The sequence below is a fragment of the Tachyglossus aculeatus genome, chromosome 8, assembly GCF_015852505.1.
Source record: "Tachyglossus aculeatus isolate mTacAcu1 chromosome 8, mTacAcu1.pri, whole genome shotgun sequence".
In the NCBI taxonomy this organism is placed as follows: domain Eukaryota; kingdom Metazoa; phylum Chordata; class Mammalia; order Monotremata; family Tachyglossidae; genus Tachyglossus; species Tachyglossus aculeatus.
The window spans coordinates 23,940,582-23,965,734 of record NC_052073.1 but is presented as its reverse complement, the minus strand read 5'-3'; the positions used below and the strand labels follow the sequence as shown (position 1 = coordinate 23,965,734).

The following is a 25,153-nucleotide window of genomic DNA, read 5'->3' as shown; positions in this document are numbered from 1 at the left end:
CTTGTCAGCTGTGTTACTTCGGGCGAGTCGCTTCACTTCTCTGGGCCTCAGTTACCTCACCTGGAAAATGGGGATTAAGGCTGTGAGCCCTGAGGGGGACAACCTTGATTACCTTGTATCCTCCCCAGCACTTAAACAGTGCTTGGCACATAGTAAGCTCTTAACAAATACCAATGTTATTATTATTATTATTATTACTACAGGGACTGTGTCCAACCCAATTCACTTGTAACCACCCCACTGCTTAGTACAGTGCCTGGCACAAAGCGCTTAACAAATGCCACCATCATCATTATGTGGACGAGAGGTCGGGTCAGCCACTTCAGTCATCCCACCGAGACCGCGGACGGGCCTGCCCACAGGGCTCGGGGGAAAGGGAGAGAGATGAACTCCACCCTGCGGGGAGTTCTGCACTTGGAAAGATTGGGAGAACAGCCCTGCTCCTTGCTGAACCTGAGATGCCTTGTGGAGAAAATGGGACTTCTGGGTCCTGAGGATGGAAGGGAACCAGTCAGCTGTGACAGAGGGAGGGGAGTCCCGTCAAGGCCTGCACATCCCTGCCTCAACACTGTCCTGAACCGCCCTGTTCCCCCCAACCTGCCATTGGGGCAGAGCATCCCCTCCCCTCCCATTTCCACTGCTTCCTGAGTGCCCCTGCCACCTTCATAACTGTCTTCCCCTCCCCGACGCCAGTTTCTAGACAAGCCCGAGGACGTCCTGCTGAAGCACCAGGCCAGCATCAATGAGCTCAAGCGGACCCTGAAGGAGCCCAACAGCAAGCTGATCCACCGCGAGCGTGACCGGGATCGGAGGCTGCCCTCCCCGGCCTCCTCCTCACCTAAGCATGAAGAGGGGACACCTGAGAAGGCGTACGAGGTGGGTCTGGCCGCATAGGGTCCTGGGGAAGGGCCGGTGGGGGAAGACTGAGGCCCGTCTCTCTGGGAAACCCCTTCCGCGTGCCTGCCCGCACCCTGCTCTCCCCTGGGCTTGGGGGCCCTCAAGGAGGCTGTCCCAGGGTTGGGATGTGGCCTGCACTGCCTGGTCTATCCTTCCATCTGGCAGCTGCCCATGCCTGGGTGGGGCTCACGAGGGCCCGGCTCCTATGGCCGGGGACTGGGTCTGTGGGCATCACTGGCCACTCCTCTGCTTGTGGGCAGGAGAGGAGGAGAGATGGCTGTAGAAGGGGAAGGGGCTAAGACCTCGCTCTCCCTCCACGCTGGTGGCACATCCAGGATGCCACCATGTGCCCCTCGGCCCTGAACGTCCTAGCTGCCGTTCTTGCCCAGGGCACTTGGGAAGGCCTGGCTGTGGCAGTGGAAGGAAGACGGGGCCAACCGACCGGCTCTGACCCGGCGTGACTGCGAGTGTCGGGGCAGGGGGCTGGCCTGATGACGGGCATCTTTCCCGCAGCAGTGACGTCTCTGAAGCTCCAGCCCAGGCCAGTGGTGGGCCGGGGTCAGGGGCCAGTTTTAAGGGGAAGTTGATCTGTCTGGGGCCTGTTTGACCCCAGTTTGTACCCCTGCGCCTTTGGGAGAGCAGGGTGGGAAGGTGATTTGGGGGTTCCGTGTGGGCCGCAGACGGATCCCAGCTGGCTTACTAGAGACTGGGCAAGGGAAAAAGATGCCAGGGCAGTCGACCCCCTGTCCAGTTCTGCTTGGGGCTGCCCCAGAGCGAGAGCGGAGTGGCCAGGCGCCAGGCTCTGAGACTTCCTGCTGGGTGCAGGCCAGGGGTCCAAGGAGCGAGTCTGCCTTTATCATCCCCATGGCAGGGCAAATCCCCGCGGGCCCCAGAGAGGTGCCAGGGTATCGACTGTCCGCCCTGTGGCCCATGTGCTGAAGGGATGGGAGGGTCGCTTCTGGGAGGGGGACCAGGTGGGGTCACAGGGGCAAGCTGACTTGGATTAGTGGCTATATCCGGGTGGGACACGGGTGGGCAGTGGATGGGAAGATGGATTCAGGGAAAACGGCAAGAGACCTGCCCTTGGAAAGGAGCATCCAGGTTGGCCAGGCCCCACCCAGAGTGGCTCATGTGGCATGGTGTGGCACTGCCAGAGCCTGCTGAGTGGCTCTCCCCGGGCCTCAGTTTCTCCATCTGCCAACAGATCCACTGGAGTAGGGTAAGGGGGTGGATAGACCCGTGCGGTTGGGGCTGCGGAATCGTGTCGAAACAATCTCAGTTGAAGCTGCTGAGAAAACACTTGGACTCAGCCAGGTCGCCCCGCTCTGATCTCGGTTCCCCAGGATTTGTGGGGTTGTCGACAAAGGCGAGGAATGGAGGGGGAGGCGGCCGTCAGTCCTGGAGCTAAGCTCAGTCCCATCCAAACCCCAGTCTGTGAGGAAACTGTGTATGTGTTTCTGTTACTCTCTTGCCTTCTCTCTGTCTTTCTGTCTTGTCTCTCTCTCTCTCTCTGTCTCTGTCTCTCTCTCTCTTTCCTTCTCCCACCTCCCCCCATCCCTCCCACCTGGGTCCCGGGTCTCCCCAACAGCCCCAGAAGATGGAGGACCGCTCACTGGAGGACTCGGCCCCCGAGGCAGAAGCTGCCTTAGCCTTGGAATCCTTCATCCAGAAAAGCCTGGTGTCTTCTCCTGAGGTCACTATTCTCTCCAGTCCTTTTTCCCTGCCCCCTTTGAGCCTTCTCCTTCCCCCCCACACCCCTTCCCCTGGGACTTACTCAGAGTTTCGGAAAAAGCCCACTCAGAGCCGAAGGGGTCGGGGAGAAGGGTGGCCTTCACCCCCTTCAGTCCAGAAAAGCTCCCTACCCCAGTCCGTACGGAGTCGTAAAGTTGATGCCGGAGGCTCCGGGATTAGACAGGAGCCCACAGCTTTAATCCTGTTTTGAGGGGAAGAATTTAATTCAGGGGACAGAGGAGTCCAGCTGTCCACCCTCCCCTGACTCTCTTGTCATGTCTGCCAGCTCTCCTGAGCCAGGAAGGTCAGCCCCGTTTGACCTCTTCCTGTCTTCTCCGATTAGCCAGGGGAAGATTAGCTTTCTGCCCATCTCCATTCTACTCGGGTGTGTGGAGAGAGGACATGGAGACAGCCTGAATGTTCTTTTTTATCCTGGAGATTATGGGAGAGGACCGTCCACAGAGGATGGAGACCTCTTTCATTGACTCCCTCCCTCACTGGTTTTCCAGAACTTCCAGCCGGTGGCTCCTGACCTGTAGCCCACCTCCCGGCTGTGTCCCTGCCCCCTGCCCCTAGGAACCAGAGCGTTGATCTGTGGTTTCTGCAGCAGACAAGAAGGGCAGCTCATCATTCAGCCAAGGATGTAGATCTGAGGTAGAGACAGTTTGCCTACAGAGATCAGATGGGGGTGGTAAATAATAATTACTAATTATGGTACTTGTTAAGCACTTAACGGGTGCCAAACACTATTCTAAGTGCTGGGGTAGATACAAGCTAATCAGATTCGACACAGTCCCTCTCCCACACATGGCTCACCATCTAAGTAATTAATTGTGGTATTTGTAAGTGCTTGCTATATTCTAAGAGCTGGGATAGAGGCAAGATAATCGGGTTGGACACAGTCCCTGCCGCACAGGCGGCTCACAGTCTTAATCCCCATTTTAAGGATGAGGCAACTGAGACACAGAAGTGACTTGCCCAAAGTCACGTAGCAGGCAGGTGGCAGAGCCAGGATTGGAACCCAGGTCCTCTGACTCCCAGACTCGTGGTCTTTCCGTTAGGCCAAGCCGCCTCTCATTGAACGGTAAAGAACAAGACCCCCTGGACCAGGGCGTTATGTTCCATTTCCACTCAATTCCTGCTCCGTTTTAATTTCTCCCTTTCATCTACCAGCTGTCTCTCCATCCACCCTCCATCCGCTCCCTGATGAATGATGAATCTGTTCACTTTTCTTTCCTTCTTTCTTATTCTCACCCTTTTCACCAGTCTCATCTGGAAAAGAGCCCTTCTCAGTTAGGATGTGACTAAAGCAGCCCAGAGAAGGCAGAGAGCGGGGGGACTTTATGGCCTTCTAAAGCCCAGTGGGATGGTGACCAGGCTGATCTCCCTGAGTCCTCCAAGATCAGGCAGCTGGGAATTGCAGCGGGAGGGATTTCATTTCGACCAGGAGAAGAACCTGCTGTCTGGGAGAGGCGGGAGCCCTAGGAATACCCCATCCAAGGAGCGTCTCCTATTCTGACGGTTTTAATAATAATAATAACGATATTTGTTAAGCGCTGTTCTAAGCGCTGGGGAGGTGATCAGGTTGTCCCATGGGGGGCTCACAGTTTTAATCCCCATTTTACAGATGAGGTAACTGAGGCTCAGAGAAGTTAAGTGACTTGCCCAAAGTCACACAGGTTTTGACACCTGTCTGCATGTTTTGTTTTGTCGTCTGTCTCCCCCTTCTAGACTGTGAGCCCGTTGTTGGGTAGGGACCGTCCCTATATGTTGCCGACTTGTGCTTCCCAAGTGCTTAGTACAGTGCTCTGCACCCAGTAAGCGCTCAATAAATACGATTGATTCATTCAATCATATTTATTGAGCGCTTACTGGGTGCAGAGCACTGTACTAAGCGCTTGATTGATTGAATGAATGACTTGAATGCCACCTTCCTGGGACCTCTCGGGGATTCCTGAGCTGTGTGACAGCCACAGAAGGTCATTTGGTGGCAAATTGTGGTTCCCGATCCGGAAATGAAACGAGAAAGCGAACGCTAAAGGAACCGATTGTCCCCAACGGGGAGCCGTGACGGTCCCTGCTGCAGCTACAAATCCCTCGTCCACCCTCTAGTGGCTCCGGAAAATCCAGCCTTCTCCTTGAGCTTTTGAGTATTCCTCCCTGGATGAGACCATCAAATCGATCAGTCAAACGATGATATTTAGTCGGTCAGTCGGTCCTATTCATTGAGCACTTATTTACTGAGCGCTTACTCAATACGTATTGATTGAGTAGCAGGACGCTGTACTGAGCATTTGGGAGAGCACAGTAGAGCAGAAGACACGATAGAAGACACCGTCCTTTTTGTAAAAATGGTATTTGTTAAATGCTGCTGTTGGGCCAGGCACCGTTCTAAGCACTGAGGTAGATACAAGGTGATCACGTAGGGGGTCCCTGTCTCACATAATAATAATAATAAAGGCATTTATTAAGCACTTACTATGTGCAAAGCACTGTTCTAAGCGCTCACGTGGGGCTCACAGTCTTGATCCCCGTTTTACGGATGAGGTAACTGCGGCACAGAGAAGTGACTTGACCAAGGTCACCCAGCAGGCCAGTGGTGGAGGTGGGATTAGAACCCTGATCCTCCGACTCCCGGCCCCGTGCTCCGGCCATTGTACTTCCTGAGCCAACTTGTACTTCCCAAGTGCTTAGTACAGTGATCTGCACACAGGAAGCGCTCAGTAAATACGATTGAATGAACTAGTTCATGCTGCTGCTTAGGGAGCTTCCACTCTAAAGGGGGAGACACACTTTCTAGTGGCACGTAAGATTCAAAAAGGTGAATTAAGGCTTACCCCAAGGTTTTCTCTTTCCCCAAGTTTGGCCCATCTTGGTGGGGTCAGGAGAGTGGATAAGACTGAAAGGTGTCCCTGGACATTTAGTCAGGAGGTTGGGGATGCCTCTCCCAGCCCTCTGTGGAGCCACTTGGCCTGGGGTGATTCCCAAGACCTGGAATGGGAGGGTATTTCTGGGAACTGTTTTTCCCCTCCCTGCATTTTTAATTGGCCCTTCTCCATCCTCCCCAAAGGCGGGGAATGGGCCTGGAGAATGCCTTGGTCCCTGGGGAGCCTCCAAGTATCTGGGAAGCAGCCTCTAAGAGAGGCACTTAGCCCTGAACCAGGGGCCAGGGGAATTTTGGGCCATTTTTTTTTTCCCCTAGAGAAGCAAGGGCATCCTCAGTCCGGTAATCAATCAGTCCGATGAATGGTATTTAAGGATCACTTACCATGTGCAAAGCTCTGTCCTAAGTATATGGGAGAGTGCAATACAATGGCATTCCCTGCCCCTAAGGAGCTTACTTCTGGCGATGGTGCGTTCCCGATGACCCTTTCTCTGCCAGTCCAGCTCCTTGTTGGCTGGTCAGGCCCCTTTTAAGGGTGTCTAGCAGAGTTCAGACTTCCTCTCCAGTCTGTCAAGGTCACCTTTAGCCTGTTCTCTGGAAGGCCGGCAACTTTGGAAACCCCCACAGACTCTGTCGTAGTCCTTTTCACCCTTTTTTCAGTCCAGCAGTCACAGTAAGGTGGAATTTGTTCGGCACTTACTCTGTGCTAAATGCTGGAGTAGAGACAAGATCATCAGGTCAGACACAGTCCCCCTCCCACATCTATCAGTCAGTATTTACGGAGCGTTTGCCCTATGTGGAGCTCGTAATGAGCCCTTGGGAGGATACAATAGTGTCTGTAGAACCTGTCCCTGTCCTCAAGGAGGTTACAATCTGACAGAGCGGGGAGAGGCACTAAAATAAATTAAGGTAGGGGGAAGCGACAATGTTTAAAGAGCTGCACGAACATGCTATGGTTGGGTGGGGAGCCTGTACCTATGAGCGTAGGAATGTGGAAGTGTGTAAATCAACGAATCAGTGGTATTTATTGAGCGCTTACTACTTTGTGCAGAGCATTGTACTAAGTGCTTGGAAGAATACAGTACAACAGAGTTGGTAGACAGGATCCCTGCCCACAACAAGCATAGAGTCTAGAGGGGGAGACCGAAATTAGAAATAAATTAGAAATAAAGTATTTACGGAGGTGGGGCTGAGGCGGGGGTGAAATAAGTGGCGCATTATTCCAGATGTTTACACTTCTACTGCTGCCAGGTCATTCATTCATTCAGTCGTATTTATTGAGCGCTTACTGGGTGCAGAACACTGCCCTAAGCGCTTGGGAAGTACAAGTTGGCAACGTATAGAGACGGTCCCTACCCAACAACGGGCTCACGGGCTAGAAGGGGGAGACAGAGAACAAAACAAAACATGGAGACAGTCCCAGCTAGATCCTCAGGCCTCATGCCTCATTTTCCAGCCCGTCTCCAACCTCCCACATCAGTGCTCCTGCGTCCCACCCCAAGATGCCCCACTTGCCAGGGAGGATGTGGTGTGAGGAATGAGCCGAGCATATTTGAGGGCTTTGCTTCTGCCTCCCCCGGTGCCAGGCGAGTTCATCTGTTGGAGAAGTGAGTGGGGTACAGGAGTCCAAGTTGGCCGCTCTGAGACACCTCACTGTCCTCCCCGGTTTGAAGAGGGGATTCGTGATGGATTCCTCCTGGGTCCATCCTGGTTCTGCAGGGCAGATTCCCAGTCTGTAATCCCCAAGTCTTGACTACTCATTCATTTCAGAGCCAAGCACTGCGTTTTTTTGTTTGGTTTTTGTTGTTTTTTTTTAGGGTATTTGGTAAGCACAGGTAGGGGAAAGCAACAAAGTTTAAAGATCTCATGTAGGTGCTATGGCTGGTTTGGGGGGATTCATGAATTTATGCATTTCCTATGAATTTATGAAATTCCTATGAATTTAGAAATGAGGACCCAAGTGTGTAAGTATTTATTAAGAGCTACTATGTGCCAGGCACTGTTCTAAGCACTGGGGTAGATACAAAGTAATTAGGATGGACACAGTCCATGTTCCCCATGGGGCTCACAGTCTTAATTGCCATTTCACAGAAGAGGGAACTGAGGCTCAGAGAAGTGAAGTGCCTCCCCGAAGGTGGCAGAGCAGGGATTAGAACCCAGGTCCTTCTGACTCCCAGCATTAGGCCACGCTGCTTCTGGTTTAGCGGGTGATCTGGGGTTCGGCAGAGGTGTCTTTTTGTATGTATTTTGGGGCAGGGATGGGGGCTGTGACAGAGACACAATCTCCGACGTGAAAAAAACACGGAGGCAGTAATAATTACGAAACGTATTTGAGAAGAGGGATTAGCTTGCAGGGTGAGGAAGCAGAGACACCACAGAAAGTGACACCTTAGGGAGCTAGTTTGATTAGGGAGCCCACCTAAGGTTTGGAAAGCTGGAAGATTTGGCTCAGGTATCGTCTCCCATCCGGGAATCATACACATAATTCCCCGGTCCATACAACCCAAGGAGTCAGCATGGTCTGTGGCAGGGCTTTTCACCCTGGGGTACCGATACCACTAAAGGCGTGGTCCAGGGAATACTGGGCCTCGGCCCCTTCGGCAAACCCGAGGTGTTTCCTTCACTAAGGAAGGATGAGGGAAATCTTGTTTGTTTACTGATTTGACTTGAATAACTGCTGGGTTTCTACAGCAGAGTGTTGAGTGTATTCTAAGTGAATATGCGAGCGGGGGTACAACACCTTGAGAAGCAGTTTCCACTAGTCCACACAGCTTTAAACAAGGTCTCCATTCTCATCTATCCCGCGGATAAAAGAGGTTGTACAGCCCAACCCCCTTTCACTTTCAAAAAAAAAAAAAGCTCGTTTCTTGAGTTTTCTGACTGAAGTTTCATGCTAACTCTTCTTGCTCCAATTGAAATGCAGGGATCGGAGCATTGGGTACTTATAGAGAGAGAATGCTCTAGGCCAGAAGAGTTCCCTCTTAAAGACACGAACACCAGCCAGGTGGAGGAGCCGGTACCGGGGACTAAAGATGACGTCCCCCGTGGGAGCTTCTCTAAGGTGGACATTCGGGTGGACAAGTTCAAAGTCGAAATAGCGACGGAGGAGCTGGTGGGAAAAGCAGAAAGCCAGCATAGAGGGAGGGTGATTGCCAGCCCAGAGGATTTTGAGTGCATGTGGGAATCTGAAACAAATGTCAGGAAAGGTGAAGACAAGATCCCCTCCCAGGCAGAAGCCGGGGACGGGGAGAGAGCCCGGGACACCCAGCCGTCAGCCGGGAAGGAAGATGCCACTTTCAGTGAGCGGAGGGCTTCCGCTGGCCAGGTTGAAGGCCTGACTGAACTAAGGAAAGAGATTGAAGATTTCCAAGCCTGTGGAAGACCGAAACGTCCCCGTTCTGGGTCAGGGTCCCTTCGGGAGTCACCTGAAACTCCACCAGAGGAATCCGGATCTACATTTCGCCCCTCGGGCCAGGAGAGACTGAAAAATTCCTCCTTGGACTCAGACGGTGTGAAAACCACAGCAGATTCGAGGGACGAAGCCGAATCTTCTGCTGCAGAGAGGAACTTCTTCTCCTTCAGCTTTCTGGAGAAAGATAGAGGGGGTCTGGGGCCACCCCCGCCGCCTCCTCTCCCGCAGGAGAAAGGAGCAGGGTCGTGGCGGCCCGACAGAGGAGCTCGGAAATCCAAAGTAGAGCATTCGGGCGAACCGAGGACAGTGTCCAAGCTTAGTTTCATAGACCAACGGGCGTCCGTTGGGGCCTTTCGAGAGGGGAAAGATGAATCCCCTGGAGAGGAGGAGCCTTCTGGTCCACGTACAGTCGTCGATGGATCCCAAGTCATTTTTGAGCGAATGAGGAAGAGACGGAGCTCAAGTCCCAGTGACGCCCGGGAGGGAGAAAGCTCTCCCGTGAGAGTAGAAAGAGGAGGAGGAGAGCTTACCAGCCCAACGGATGAAGGATCTGGAGAGGGAAAGGACCTGTGGACAGGCCCTTCGGCAGATGGTTTCGTGGAAGGGGTTCTGGGAAGGTCCCCACCCGGGCTCCGAGACGGCCGCCTGGGTGAAGGAAGCGACGTCGGACTTCCCCGGGCGTCAGGTCAGAGAGCCAGTGCCTCGGTTGAGGCCGGGCGAAAGTGGTCCCAGCTACACGAGCCCAAAGAGAGAGGACCGGGTCAGGCTCCAGAGGCAGGGAGGGAAGAAGCGGAAGACACGGAGGGCTCGAAAATGTTCCTTCAGATGGAAGGGATCGAACTGAAGCCCTCTGCCCTGGCTTTCCCAGCGTCCCCCCGGAGCCCAGGAGCTGTAGAAGAGGATCACAGACACTCGGGGCCATCTGGAGCTCAGGGCCGACCCAGAGAGGGATCCCGGTCCGAAGAGGAGCCTGTCGAATTTCTGAAGTGTGTCCGCCCTCCGAAAGGAAGGAAGGAGTCAGAGGAGAGACCGCCACCGACCAGCGCCTCAGGATCGGAAGCGGAAAGGGGAGCGTGTGTCCCCAACGGGAAACGAAGAGCGGAGCCCAAGCAGCCCCGGTGGGCCACAGTGGGAAGCCCCCAGATTATCCCGGAAGCGCCTGGCTGGTCTCAGCCGTTCCGTGCCGGAGGGCAAGAGGGTTCCCTGGAAGACATCAGCAAGACGTCAGTGGCCAATAAAATTAAGATATTTGAGCGCGGTGGCGAGATCTACGTCTCCGACCACCCGTTTCTGGCTCAGGGCGAGGCGTGGTCTGGGGCCCGGATTTCGGAGCAGGGCTTCGCCAGGCAACAGCCGGTCCGTGGAGATACCCCGGACCCCAGAATGCCAGGGCGCCCGGGAACGAAGCTGACCGGCAGAGCCGCAGCCGTCCGACCAGGAGCCGAGTCCCCGAAGGAGGAGGATGATGACAATCCCCGGGACGGGGAAGAGGATCCGGAACTCGCCTCCCCCGACTCTGGCTGCGAGATCACGCTGGCGGAAGCCAGGGTAATTCGGCAAATGGACGGCCCCTGGCCCCGTGGCCGCCGGAGGGCTGAACGCATGGCTCAGCGCTGTTTCACGCCCCTGTGACCCCCCGCATCTGGGAATCATCAGGGGAAGCCATCTCTCTCTGCCTCCCTGATTTTTCATTTCTTCCTCCGGGCGTGCGAAGGCCAGGCCCGTCCATCGACTGAAGGCCGGTTGGCCGACCTGGGGGTTCATCTGCTTTGGTCACGCGACTCCTTGCTGGTTTGGCCTAGAGAATGGCAGCTGCCCCAGCCCCCAGGAGGAGCCAGGGCTTGACCTGGTCTCCAGCATCGCCTCCGCCACAGCAGGACCCCCTTGCTTTGCCTCGCCTGTCCCCCCTGGTCACCTCCCGCCCCTGTCGCTCTCCCCTCCAGCCCCTCCACTCTCTCCCGCCCTCCCGCCTCTGGTGAGCTGGCCGCTCCGGGACGGGGCCCCCACTCCCTTCCGCACAACTCGAGTTTCGCTTCCGGGTAGGAGTCCCTTCTGCTCCTTAAGACTAACGTTTCTCTCCGATTCAGAGCCAATCTCAAGAGCCCATTTGGGAAGAAAAGGACTTCTCTGGCCCGTCAGCAGGGACGGTCACCCCGAAGGAAGGGAGCACCACGTCTGCCGGCTCTTTTGCTTCCCAGGTCTCTCAGAGCTATTTCCTCACTGCTTCTAAGCCCCCGCCGCTTCTGCGCCTCCTCCGCCGGCCCAGGGCCGGCCCGCACTTCCCTTCCAGCTCTTGCCTCCCTCCTGGTCCTCGCCTCCCCTCCGGTCTTCGCCTCCCCTCCGGGCCTCGCCTCTCCCAGCCGCCCGTGGGTGACTTGCTTGGAATTCGGCTTCTCATACCTCTCAACCCAGTAGGAACGGGCAGCTAAGGCGCCGGCCCCACAGGCCGGGAGAGCCGAGGGCGTGGGGAGGGCCTTACCAGTCGGTCAGAAGGAAGCTTGGGAGGGAGATGCCCGCTGCTCCCTTCCCTAGCCCAGTGTTTGCGCTCTTCGAGGACGAGCAGAAGTCCAAAGCAAATTCCTCTTTCAGAGAGAGGCCAGCTGTCCAGTGCGCATCGGCGGTTAGGTCCCCGGCTGTAGTGTAGAGTTTAGTCAGTGACAGGCCAGTTGAGAGGTATGTATGGAGGTTTTCCCACTGCTGTCAATTACACTGTTGGAACTCGCGCTCCCGCCCCACAGGCTAACACCGGCTGGGCCGCGGGGGTCGGTGATCCGAGCCCATTGGCTTTCAGCCGGCTGGGGAGCGGAGACTGGGCAGGAGCTCCCCAGCAGGCCCCCGATGATGAATGGGTGGAGGTCACCTTCGCCACAGGCATTCATACGGGGCCCCGCGGGGTGTCTGGTCATCGTCAGGGGCTCAGTGCAATTGACGAGCTTCCGTGCTTCTCCTCTCTCTGAAGAGCCAATGCTACTCTGATTCTGGCCTCTTCCTCTTCTTCCTCACCCCTCTTCCTCTCTCTCCCCGTTCCCTCACCCCACCCCAACCCCGGCTCTCTCCCTATCGCTTTTTCTCATTTTGGACGCCTACCTTAACGAGCAAGATTGGAGTCCGAGCTGCCGTGCTGCTTTCCGTGAGCTCGGAGGCCCGGGGGTCGGGCATTCGGTCTCGTGGCCGGGGCCCGCTCAATTCAGTAGTCGATTCCGAATATGAGCCCGACCCGCGAGGTCCCGAAGACAAGGAACATACCCGCCGCTCCAAAGGTTTCCGTTTCCTTCACTGAAAGACGGTTTCAAGAAACCTTTCTCGGGGTATTTTCCGACGTCCGGTCTCCCAGATTTCGGAGGCACGGACCCCTCTTCCTCTCGGTCATCTAATCGCCAACTTGATTTCTTTCTCTGTCTCTGTCTTTGATCCCCTCTCCCGCCCCCTCTCTCTCCTTCCGGCCCGCGGTGCAGAGAGGCGGGCTGAGGGAGGGCTCGGAGGAGATAGTGAAGCCGCCCCGGTCCCGGGCCCCAGACAGCGACCCTGGGGACGAGGACCAGGAGCAGGAGAGGGACTCGGTCTTCCTGAAAGACAACCACCTGGCCATAGAGCGCAAGTGTTCCAGCATCACGGTCAGCTCCACGTCCAGCCTGGAGGCGGAGGTGGACTTCACGGTGATCGGGGACTACCCCGGCTCGGCCTGCGAGGATTTCTCCCGCAGCCTGCCTGAGCTAGATCGAGACAGGAGCGACTCGGAAGCTGAGGGGCCGGGCTTCTCCCAGGACCTGGACAAGGCGGCTCCTGGCCGGGATGAGGAGACCAGGGCAGCCTGGGAAGTCCCAGATGGGGCGACCCACGCGGCCTTCGAAATGCCCCACTTTGAGGTACAATCGAGAGCCACAAACACCGGGCCCATCTTGCCCGGGGCCCTTCCCCGCGTCTCACGTTGTCCTCTGACCTACTGCTTGGCACCGCATGCTCCGAGGGTCCCTGGAGGATGAGGAGGAGGGGGAGGAGGAGGCTCTCGCCCTCTGGGCAGCCCCACTCCCACCCTCCTCCACAGCCTAGGAATAACTGGCTCACTAGGACTTCATCCTCCGTGTTGCATGGCCGTGTCCAGCTCCCTCACACGCATGATATTCTGTCAGTGTGTTTATTGTGTGGAATTTTTTTTTATTAACCCCTTACTCGTGGACTTTTAACTCTGTGGAATTTGTATGTCCCATCCTCTTCCACCATCCGCCTGAGCATGATGGGAACGGGAGGGGGTTAAGTTTGCTCTACCGAAAGTCGTCTCGGCTCTGCATGAGTTCAACCAAGCAATCTGTGGCATGCGGAAGGTGCTGGGGGCCAGTTGGCCCGGGGTTGGAGACTCGGACTTGGCCGGGGGGGTGATGATATCGCGGGGGCGGGGGCAGGGATGCCGCCGTTGGGGGGCTCTAGCTGGTGGTGGGAAGAGAGACTTCCCAACTTCGACCTGCCAGAAGTGGCTTCTAGCCTGGAAGATCCTAGCCATGTGCCCTCCCCATGGAAATTTTTTACCCCAATTCCCTCCCCGCCCGCCACCTCCACTCCCAGTGAAGGAGGGCTCTCACAGCCTCCCCCGGCCCCCTGCCACACAGGGGCAATGAGAACTGGGCTGCAGTCCTGAGGAAGCGGAAACTTAGCCAAGTGATGCCAGGCGGAAGCCCGCCCTGTGCCAACCACTGAGGCCCACCTCTCCCTGCTCCACAGTCCGTGAAATCGGAAACGGTGACCGTCAGCTCCTTCGCCATAAGGAAGAAACTGGATTCGGAGTCCAAGGCGCAGGCGAGAGTCACCAGTGTGGATACGGCCCAGGTGACCCGTCCCTTCTCTCTGGCCTCAGGACGGTCTTGGGAAGCCAGCGGGGTGAGGGTGGTATAGGGTAGTGGAGCCCCTCAGGTTGGATTCCTTGTGTGGCATCCCCAACCCCTGTCACAGGATGATGATGGCATTTATTAAGTTTCCGTTCCCCGCCCCCCGCCGCCATCGTATCCTGGCAGTCCCGGGCTTCCCTCTCCTATCGACATGCTGGGCAACCCAGGGTAAGTCGCTTAACCTCTCTGTGGCTCAACCCCCTTGCCCAACCCTTCCGTCGTGCCTCACAGTGGGGTCGTGAGAAGCAGCATGGCCTAGCGGATACAGCCCGGGCTTGGGGGTCAGAAGACCTGAGTTACAATCCCGGCTCCGCCAACTGTTTGCCGTGTGACCTTGGGCAAGTTGCTTCATTTTTCAGTGCCTCGGTTACCTCATCAGTAAAATGGGGATTAAGACTGTGAGCCCCATATGGGACAGGGACTGTGTTCATACAGTTCAAACTTTTATCTGCCCCAGCACTTAGTACAGAGCCTGGCACATGGTAAGCACTTACCAATGCCATAAAAAAATTGAGACTAGAAATATGAAAGCACCCTGCCTTCTTTGAAAAGTCTACCAAAATAGGCTATTTTGGGCACCACATTTCAGGAAAGCAAATTTGTCCCCTTATACAAACTGAGACCGGATTTGCCCACCTGAAGTTGGGAAGTCCGGATTGTTACCTAAGTGAATGAGGCTAAGTCAAAGTTTTAGGCCCGGAAAACTGGGATTCCTGTACAAACGAAGTTGGGCACGCCAGCTTCTGAGATCAAGAGTCTGTTCGTTTGGCCGTTCGGGTGAGGCAACTGCACTCAGAACGATCTCAGCGTAGTAAGTGGGTTATCATATTATTACATGGATCAACTCTGGGAAGTGTCGAAGAACAGACAAGCCCCGATAAGTGACCGACAGATTCGGATCTATAGAGACCAGATATCCTGCCGTTCGATGAACTACAGGAAGCATTTTCCTGAGAATCATGCTTCCTATCTGTCTTCACATGCCTTCCACTATGAGACGGCCCATGTCCTTGGGAGGAGGGGATTTGGGGAGGATGCTTCCTGGCCATCATCACCCGAGCGATATACAGTGTGCAGAGCACTGGATGAGGCTACTCTTTTTCACAGTAGAAGTGAAAACCAAGGCTCCCGCCCTCAAGGGGCTTCTGGTCCCAACAGGGAAACAAGCAGACCCGAAGCCTTTCACCCCACTGACTCCTTCTTGTCTCTTCTCTGCCACAGGTTGATGGGATTGGAAAAGAAATGATTAGTTCACACACTGTTATCACAGAAACTGTATCAGCTGCTTTGGTAAGTTATTTGGGAAGGGGGCCCTGCTCGTCTTTTAGATCTTCTTTGGATTGACTCTGTGTGTGTGTTGGGGTGGGGTTGGGGGTTAATGGTGTCTGCCAGTAAGCAATCAAACAATGGGATATTTATTGAGCACTTATTATGTACTGAGCACTGTATTAAGCTTTTGGGAGACTACAATAAGAATAAGATACTCTCCTTCTCTTCGAGGAGCTTGCAATCTACCTCCTTTTCCAACTCTCATTCCCAAGGGCCTCTGGGAATGAACAGATCAAAATCACATTCTCAACCTTCCCTAGTTAAGCTGTTTTTGCCTTAGGTGGAGAAGCCATTTGCAAAGCTGGGTGAGTTTTGAGTCCTGAAATGGGAAGGAGCCTGGTCTCTTCTTGCCTGACAATGGTACCCAGGCTTCAGTGACCCTAACTCCCTCCCCATCGCCCCCCGCTCACCTTCATTGAGGACCAAAGGACCCAGGCACCCCCTTCTGGGTGGCCTTTTGGTAACAAAATATACCAATCTTGAGAAGTAGTGTGGCCTAGTGGGTAACGCGTGGGTCTGGGGGTCAGAAGAACCTGGTTCTAATCCCCGCTCCACCACTTGTCTGCTTCGAGGCCTTGAGGAAGTCACTTGAAGTCTCTGTCTCCGTCACTTCATCTTTAAAACAGGGATTAAGACTGTAATCCCTGTGTGGGGCAGGTACTCTGGGTAGCCTAATTAACTTGTGTCTTCCCCAGCATTTAGTCCAGTGCCTGGCACATAGTAAAGAGCTTAACAAATGTAATAAAAAACAAGCAAACCCCCACATTTTGATTGCCTTTTAGCCTAGACCCTGATTTCCATGCCCTCCGCCCCTTTCTACGGGCTTAGTCTAGCCAGTGTCCTTCTGTTAAGCTCGGACAGCCTGGGCCACCCCCTCTGGCCCTTACTTCTTGAGGGAGATGGGCCTGGAGTTGTCTCTGAATCATGCCTGAGGGATACTTTTCTCTAGGATCACAGCCTCAAGCCTGGGAAGGGAGCGACAGCCATGGCCCCGGGCTCCCAAGCTGTTATGACGGACATCCGTTCTCTCTCTCCGGTGAGTAAGAAATCCCACCCCGCCTCGGCTCAGACCCCCGGGGCTTGGGGACCGTCCGAAGTGAGCCCACCAGAGGTGACCAGCCTTGGGACTGGCTCCCAAAGCACTTCACTCCAGCTGACTCCCCATCTCCTTCAGCTCGAGATTTTCTCCCCGGGTTCCGTTCTGTGCTGTGTCCCGCCACCTTGGGATTTACACATGGCTCGGGCGTAAATCGTAATTCTTTCCCGGGAAGAGCCACTCCCATTCCCCTCTCTCCCAGATGAGGCGTTAGCCATGGTGGGGGGGATCAGTTTGGCATTTTGCTGTTCACCGCGGGCATCGGATGACTGCAGGATGGCTGCCCGCTGGGGAGCTCCCGGCTTTTCCTCCGTCCCTACTGTTCCACTCTCTCCTGTCCCCGAGGGGCTGGGACGATCCCCCGTTCCCCGTCTGCCTCCATCCCAAGGGAAGGAGCCAGGTTACTAGGGAACGTGAGAGGGTGGGAGTGGAGCCTACATGAGTCATGTAGGCTGCGGGCAGGCCCAGCCCAAGGCTTGGAGGGCCACTGGGGCCCAGAGCCCTATCCCTCCCGCCGCAATGACATGACGGATGTTCCGGAACCTCCGCAGATCATCGGGAAAGATGTTCTCACCAGCACCTATGGAGCCACAGCGGAAACCCTCTCCACTTCTACCACTACCCACGTCACCAAAGTGAGTCTCGGCATCACCTTGGGTTCTCTGCCCCTGGGGCACCTGGAAATGTAGCTTCAGCCTGGGAGGGGGGCCAGTTCAGTCCATTTTTCTCCCACTCCTTTCTTCTCCGTGCCACGTAGAACCACCTGCCCCTGCCCACGATATCTGGTCCAGGGAAAGGGGGGCATCTGACCATGAGCAGAGAATTGTTAGTTCGTTCATTCATTCATTCAGTCGTATTTATTGAGCACTTACTGTGTGCAGAGCACTGTACTAAATGCTTGGGAGAGCACAATCCAACAAGAAGCAGATGCATTCCCTGCCCACAATGAGCTTACAGTCTACATGAGGAGACAGATATTAATATAAATAAAGGAATTACAGAGATGGAAATAGTCCCACAGGGATGCCGGAGGGTGTAGTCTTCACCCTAGCATGGGCCCCCCATCACCAGGGTTGCCGGGGGTCGGGGTGGTTGGCGTCTCACCTCAATCTCCGGACCTCCCGCCCTAGACTGTGAAAGGAGGATTCTCCGAGACAAGAATAGAGAAGCGGATCATCATCACGGGAGATGAAGATGTCGACCAAGACCAGGTATGGGAGGTCCGGCCTCGGCAGTGGTGTTTCGCTGGACAGCTGGGATGCCCGGCTCCCCGCCGGCCACGGTTCACCCCGGCTTTGTGGGGGCAGCTCGGGTGGGTCGGGGCTGGTAATCCATGGCCTTGGGGATCAAGAAACTTAACCTCCTGGCTGCCCGTGGGATTGATCGCTCAATCAGTGGTGTTTACTGAGCCAACACCGCGAGAGTGCCGTAGTTGGTAGACACGATTCTTGCCCCCGAGGAGCTTCCAATCTTAAGGGACCCCGCATCATCCTGCTACCCGTGGGGCCAGCGGATTAGGTAAGTGACCACCTCCTTCCGCCTTCCTACTGCTCTCAGGAACCTGGACGGAGAGTAGTCTCCCAGGAATCAAGGTTGTCCCAGGACAGACACCCCAAGCTTAGCAGCGGGGTAGATTCATCCAGTCATGTTTATTGAGCGCTTATTGTGTGCAGAGCACTGTACTAAGCACTTGATGGCTCACAGATGGATGGACAGAAGCGGACACTGCACCAGGGCACTGGGATGGGGAATCTAGCCACGGAGAAGAACACGCTCAGTTCTAGATCCCAAACAATAAAGTCCTGGAATAATAATAATAATAATAATGGTATTTGTTAAGCGCTCACTATGTACCAAGCACTGTTCTAAGCAATGGGGAGGTTACAAGGTGATCAGGTTGTCCCACGGGGGGCTCACTGTCTTCATCCCCATTTTACAGATGAGGTGACTGTGGCACAGAGAAGTGAAGTGACTTGCCCAAAGTCACATAGCTGACAGTTGGCGGAGCCGGGATTTGAACCCATGACCTGACTCCAAAGCCCGGGCTCTTTCCACTGCGCCACGCTGCTTCTCCATAGAGGAGCGAGAAGTGATGGGATAAATTATAGGAAGAAAGTGGAAGGGACAGAGTAGAGAAAGAAAGTAAATATTGCATTTTCACCCCAGGCATAGGGTAGAATTTCTATTGTGTGATAAAACACACCATAGAGTCACATGTAATTGTTGGGAGAGATTGATGGGCACAGCTAGATGAAGTCTCACCCATCCTGCAGGCTCCAAGGAAAGTGGCAAGCACAGTCTCCTAGCAAGCACTGAAGCGACTCAACACAGCTCCTCTGGGCGGGACCAATCAATCCATCAGTGGTAGTTATTGAGCGCTTACTGTCTGCAAAGCACTGTACTAAGCGCTTGGGATGTGGGAGAGTGAATGACGGGGGGAGGCCCAAATGGCTGCCGTTTGAAGGGCTACAATGGGGAAACTAGAAGACAGGAGGGCGGAAGGGATGTTTTAAGGACATGGTGAAACAAAGCCTTAGACGGTGTCGCATCTCGGCTGAAAACCCAAGTCAGTTGCCAAAGCTGGATCGGCCCTCCAGAAAGGAATGGACATTTTTGAGCTAAAGCTTCGCAAAAGCGAGTGACAAGGAGGTGAAATCAATCAATTGTAGTTATTGAGCGCTTACTGTGTGCAGAGCACTGTACTAAGCGCTTGGGAAGTCCAAGTTGGCAACATATAGAGACGGTCCCTACCCAACAGTGGGCTCACAGTCTAGAAGGTGAAAGAGAAGACTGTGCTGGGCTCCGCAAACTTGATACATGACCACATGGGAGGAGGCCGCCATTGTACAGCCCAAGCAGCTGGGACTGTGGGTCTCCCACTGGCCTTTCATTCATTCAGTCGCATTTATTGAGTGCTTGCTGTGTGCAGAGCACTGTCCTAAGCGCTTGGGAGAGGACAGTACAACAATAAACAGATGCATTCCCCGCCCATGATGAGCCAGACACACATGCTCTCAGGGGTGGTCCCTGGGCTTGGAATCGCGTGGCAGAAGCTGAGGGGCCGTAATGATGGGTTTGGGGCCCAGTGGGAACTCAGATCCTCCGTTCCGAGCCCTGCGGGCCGATGACCATCCCGACAGCCCCGTGGCCGGCCCTGGGGACCGAGCTCGATATGCAAACATCTTGAAGCGGCGTGGCTTAGTGGATAGGGGAATCAGGTCATGGGTTCTAATCCCGGCTCCGCCACTTGTCTGCCCTGTGACCTTGGACAACTCCCTTCACTTCTCTGGGTCTCAGTTCCCTCATCTGTAAAATAGGGATTGAGACTGTGAGCCCCACGTGGTACAGGGACCGTGTCTGGCCCGATTTCCTTATAATAATAATAATAATGATAGCATTTATTAAGTACTTGTGCAAAGCACTGTTCTAAGCGCTGGGGAGGTTATAAGGTGATCAGGTTGTCCCATGGGGAGCTCACAGTCTTCAACCCCATTTTACAGATGAGGGAACTGAGTCCCAGAGAAGTGAAGTGACTTGCCCAAAGTCACACAGCTGACAAGCGGCGGAGTCGGGATTTGAATCCATGACCTCTGACTCCAAAGCCCGGGCTCTTTCCACTGAGCCACGCTGCTTCTCCTTGTATCCACCCCATGCTTAGTACAGTGCTTGACACACAGTAAACACTTAACAAATACCGCAATTATTTTTTTTATTATTATCGTTAACAGGCGCTGGCTCTGGCCATCAAAGAGGCAAAACTCCAGCACCCTGACATGCTGGTAACCAAAGCTGTAGTCTACAGAGAAACAGATCCATCTCCAGAGGAAAGGGACAAGAAGCCTCAGGTAAGCTCAATGGGGAGCAGCTCCTCTTGCCCCACTTCCAGTGTGAAATACAGGCACCTTGGCCTTTGTTCCCAAGCTGACCCTCCTCTCCCCCACTTACCTCCTGCCATTCACACACCCGGCTGCCCCCAGCCCCCTAAGCCCACATCCTCCTCCTTCATCTCCCCCGCTTCAAACCTTTTCAGTTGTGCCGGCGGCAATCCCGTCTGCAGTTCCAATCATCTTCCCCCACCTCGGTCCTCCGGCAGGTTCCAGACTGCTCCAAATCCAGCCTGTTTCTAGCCTTTCATCCCCAGCCTCCCCACTGGATCCCCCCCTTTGCTCCCTCCCTCCTCATCCCCCCACTTTCCTCCTCCTCCCCTACTCCTCCCTGTGCTCAGGTTCTCTGCCTCTTTACATCCTCCACCTTTCAGACCATCCTTTCTCCCACCCTTCTCCCCCTGGCCCTGCAAATATCTTGCTAGCCTCCGCCCTCTCTCCTCACTTTGAAATCCTCTGAAATCTCCCCTTTCAAGTCACTTTACTCCCCCCAGGTGCCCTTGGATGACAGATCTCCCTTCCCTCCTGGCTCTCCCCACCCAAATGTCTGTCGTGCATGAGGCTGAAGTGCATCCACTGTCCACTTTGCCAGGAGAGGATATCTCTCCCGCTCAGCCCTGTCCATCGGAATCCTACCGTGCATCTCTCCCACGGGTCCTCAGCTTCCAGCCACCAGGACAGCCGCCCTCTGTGCCTCGGTTTCATATGAGTCTTTATCTCCAGTCTATCCTTTCCAGTCTATCCTATTTCTTGAGCTCTCACTGTGTGCAGAACACTATACTAAGCGCTTGGGAGAGTACAACAATATAACGGACGCATTCCCGGCCCACAACGAGCTTACAGTCTAGAGGGGGAGACAGACAGAAATGTAAATATATTAAATTACAGATACGTACATAAGTGCCGTGGTGCTGGGAGAGGGGATGAATAAAGGGAGCCAGTCAAGGAAAAATATGGAGCGCCTCATGAATTTGCCCAACAATTTCAGGGAGCACCAGACAGAAGCGCAACCCACTCCCTCTGGGGTCCCTCTTGCTTTCTTTGTCCATCCCTCTGGTCACGGGCCCCCTGCTCATCCCTCCCATCCCTTTCCCAGGTGGCTGGCCAGTTTCAGTAACTGAGCTTTGCACCCCAACCCTCCGGTCTCCTCTGACTCTCTCTGGGACGGCAGAGATCATTTTCCTCCCCCCGAGAAGAACGTGCTCAATTTTTCGTGCCAACGCTCGGTCAACTGACCGTCTTAAATTCGACTCACAAGGGAGAAGGTCCCCAAATTTCAGCCGAGCACTTTCCCTCCTGTCTTCCTTGGGGGCCTCTGGAGACTCTTCAGAAGGCCTCACGTCTCTTGTGTTTTCCTTTTTCCTTTCCCATTCACTGCCTCAACCCCTTCCTCCTGTTCTTCTGCCTCCTTTTCCTTCTTCTCTTCCTCACCCCCCCCTCCACCTCCTCCTGCTTCACCTCCTTCTCCCCCGCCTCCTCCTCTTCCTCCTCCCAACATGTCTGCCTCAGCAGGAATCTTGACCTCCGGGCTGAGATGTTCAAACCCAACTGGGAGAACAATGAAGAAAAGGGGCTTCACGCTGGATTCCTCAACTAGACACAGACGACCCCGGCTGCGACGTTAGTCACGGATGAGAGACTAAAAAAGGAAAAGCAGATATATATATAGATATATATAGATATATATATATATACAGGAAACAAAATGCATCCTTACACCGCTGCCAGAGCTGGAGAAGAATTAATAAACCAACAGCAAAGCAAGCCAACCAACCGCCAACTTTCGCCTTTGCAGACAAATGAACAGAGTGATGGGATTAGCCAGAAAACCCCCCTCAAAGCAAGCCAGGCCACAGTACTGCTGTAGCAGTGCTATAAGTCACCGGTTCTGCATGTCGTAGTTAAGGGACCCGCAATTCATTCATTCCTTTTCCAACGTGTGTCACACACTGGAACTACAAGGAGAACGGGTTGCCACAAAGCAAACAAAGTAGCAGCAACGAGCAAAATCAAACGTTTCATAAAGAAAGACAGAGAGAGAAAAAAATATTCCCACATAGAAAAGGAGAGAAACCCACTGAATTATTTTCTGTGCTGATTGGTTTGGGATTTTGGGTTGTGGTTTGGGTTTCTTTTTAATTGTGTTTTTTTTTTTTTTCCGGTGGTCCTAGCCTTGGACTGCATGGCTCAGTCCGCATCTGAGTCCCCCTCCCCTTCCACCCATCCCACCCCCAATGCAAATTTTGTTCCGGTTTGTCTGTTTTCTTTGCCCCCTTCTGTCCTCTCTGTTCCCCCAGCCCGTTTCTCTGTTCTGCTGAAGGTCATCAGAGATGACTCAAGTTTGAAACAAGAAAAAAAGTGTCGTGTGTTCCCCCCCCCACCGCGTCCCTCTCACCTCCCAAAAAAGAACGAGTGCCCCCCCCCCCCAAAAAAAAAGAATGAATACTGTGTGTATATGGTTTCCCATTATAAAGATGCAGCCTGTTGGGGGCTTATTCGGATGTGCTTGAAGTTATGTATACTATATATAACAGGACAAAACGATATTAAACTAAACAGTGCTGGTAAGTATGATGCAGACATTTAAAAATTCTATTTGGTTGACCGTGGTTGATGTAATTCTGAGATTCCTAGATCCCACTGAGATCCCCATCCCCACGAGGACAGACTCAGGCGCGAGCCGGTTTTCGTCCCGGTCCCCGATGGGGTCGGAGTAGTGATACAGTGTGTGGTGTTTGTACTTGGTTGGTCGGTGGTGAGGCGGGGGGGAGGGTTTGGGAATTGGGGGGGGCGGGAGGGGTGGGCCAGAAGGAGGGGGGCCAGCAGAGACCTGATCAGGGTTCGCACGTGCCAGTCAAAGATGCCTTCGCACCAAAGCGTTGAGCTTTGGGCTTGGTTTGTGCTTGGGGATGGAGGGAAGAGCGGATTTAAGGCCTCGCCCACCCCGCCTCGAGTTCTCTCGGAGTCTCCCCTTCCTCGGCGGCCGATCAGGGAGCCGAATTCTGCCGGCAGGCCCCCACGGGCCCCGCCAGCCCCGCCTGGGCCCCCCTCCCCACCCAAGCTATCTCCCCCGGGACCGGTGGCCTCCTTGAATCCTCGTTCTTTTCAGCTCCCGGCCCCCCATGTTTGCTTCCCTACATCCCTGCTGGTCAATGGCTCGCCTTGGTGCCCGGGTCTGGACCCTCTAGCTAGAGCGGTGGCTCTCGTCCCCCTCTGCCCACCCTCGGGGGCTCCGGCTGGCTCCTCCCAGCCCCCTCCTCGGTGCCAGGATGGCTGCAGTGAAAGGAGCCCAGGCCCATGTGGGAGTTTTAAGAAACTGAAGCTTTTCAGACCGGCCCTGGCCTTCCACCTCAGGCTCTAAGGGGCCGTGAGGGGCCTCTCACTGTGTAAGTTGAGGGAAAGCCCCGGGGGAGGTGCCCCTAAGAATGGGGGGCAACTCTCAGTCAGTAGCCCAACCGGAATCAGGAACGGATGGGAGCGGGCTCCGGTCCTCCTCCTCTTCCTCAGAGGGGGCTGATGCTCCTGCCCGGGAAGGATATTTTATACCCAGAAAGTGAGATTTGTCCTCCGTCCAGCACCTCCCCGAGGCCGCCTTTCTTCCTGCCTCCGGGGCTTTCACCGGGCTCTCGATGCCAGACTCCACCGTGAACACGGGGAGCTGTAGATGAAGCCCTTTGGCGGTTTCCCCGGCGTAAGCCCCCCTGAGATCTTGGTGAGGGGGGAGCCCCCACGGCTCAAGCCCTGCTCAGAACTCCCCTGCCCAGGAAAGGGAGCCCTGCCAGCTTCCCGGGATGATGGGAACAGAGGCCCGGCAGAGGATCTGGTGGTGACTCCAAACTCAGGCACCAGGAGGGAGGCTAATGGGGAGGAACATTCTGGGTAAAAGCCTAGATTCACTCATTCATTCGTATTTATTGAGCACTTACTGTGTGCAGAGCACTGCGCTAAGCGCTTGGGAAGTCCACGCTGGCAACATATAGAGACGGTCCCTACCCAACAACGGGTTCACAGTCTAGAAAGGGGAGACAGACAACAAAACATGTGGACAGGTGTCGAGATATATGTCCAGGGAGAACATAGACACTTCCTTTTGGTTCCAACTGCTTTTCCCTTTACTTTTTGGAAAGATTGTTCTCTTTCTTTCCCTTTTTCTTTCCTTCATTCATTCAGTCGTATTTATTGAGCGCTTACTGTGTGCAGAGCACTGTACTAAGCGCTTGGGAAGTAAAAGTTGGCAACATATAGAGACGTTCCCTACCCAACAGTGGGCTCACAGTCTAGAACACTGTGTTTCTTGCATTTCCTCTCTCTCTCTCTCTCCTTGATTTCCTCTTTTTCTTTCTCTCTAGATCCTTTCATTTTGAGGGTGGTGGGAGACGCCAGTGCCTGTTTATACCGAATTCTGCAAGCACATTCCAAGACTGGCCTGCAAGTGCATGAATAACAACCCTAAAAATAATTATTTTTTCAAAAGCACCTTACCAACCAACTGCAATGCTCTACTGTTCCTTCACTGATGCCCTTCTCCTCTGCCTTTCTCCCTGTGCCCTCTCCTCCGTTCAGTGCTCAGTGGTGTATACGCGTCCGTGCTCACTGTTCTTGTACTCCATAAAAGTGAAATAAATGTATTTGATGCTGACGAGGAGCGTGGCCCAGCTGTCCTGCCTGTGACTCCGGGGGCGTCCAAGTGGGAGGAGACCTATTGCTTCTCTGACATTTCGACAGTAAGCGCTCAATAAATACGATTGATGGATTGATTGATTGACCCCTGGTTGGCCTCAGGCGAGGGTTGGTTTAGACTGTGAGCCCACTGTTGGGTAGGGACTGTCTCTATATGTTGCCAATTTGTATTTCCCAAGCGCTTAGTACAGTGCTCTGCACACAGTAAGCGCTCAATAAATACGATTGATGATGGTAGTTGTGCCGGTATTTACGGAGTACCTGCTGAATACCCTGCCCCGTCATTAGTATGTGAGAATCCATCAACCAGTAAGAAGCAGTGTTTATTCATGCAATCGTATTTATTGAGCGCTTACTGTG

At 54.4% G+C, this 25,153-nt stretch overlaps 1 protein-coding gene across 15 annotated transcripts in view; it reads left to right on the top strand.

Annotated features, from left to right (window-relative positions):
• Window positions 1-24,755, top strand: part of EPB41L1 (erythrocyte membrane protein band 4.1 like 1) — a 135,644-nt gene extending 110,889 nt beyond the window's left edge. For 7 of the 15 annotated variants that reach the window (XM_038750403.1, XM_038750394.1, XM_038750395.1 and 4 more), the window contains 12 exons: window positions 694-876; window positions 2,486-2,590; window positions 8,436-10,472; window positions 11,012-11,122; window positions 12,380-12,790; window positions 13,641-13,745; window positions 15,026-15,094; window positions 16,083-16,169; window positions 16,781-16,864; window positions 17,360-17,440; window positions 19,958-20,074; window positions 24,463-24,755. In XM_038750403.1, the coding sequence (XP_038606331.1) occupies window positions 694-876; window positions 2,486-2,590; window positions 8,436-10,472; window positions 11,012-11,122; window positions 12,380-12,790; window positions 13,641-13,745; window positions 15,026-15,094; window positions 16,083-16,169; window positions 16,781-16,864; window positions 17,360-17,440; window positions 19,958-20,074; window positions 24,463-24,477 (3,405 nt within the window). In that variant the 3' untranslated portion in view covers window positions 24,478-24,755. Of the gene's footprint in view, window positions 1-693; window positions 877-2,485; window positions 2,591-8,435; window positions 10,473-11,011; window positions 11,123-12,379; window positions 12,791-13,640; window positions 13,746-15,025; window positions 15,095-16,082; window positions 16,170-16,780; window positions 16,865-17,359; window positions 17,441-19,957; window positions 20,075-21,622; window positions 22,872-24,462 lie in introns of those variants that run through there. The other 8 variants (XM_038750406.1, XM_038750405.1, XM_038750408.1 and 5 more) reach the window with 6 other exon arrangements.
• The last annotated feature ends 398 nt before the right edge of the window (window positions 24,756-25,153 follow it).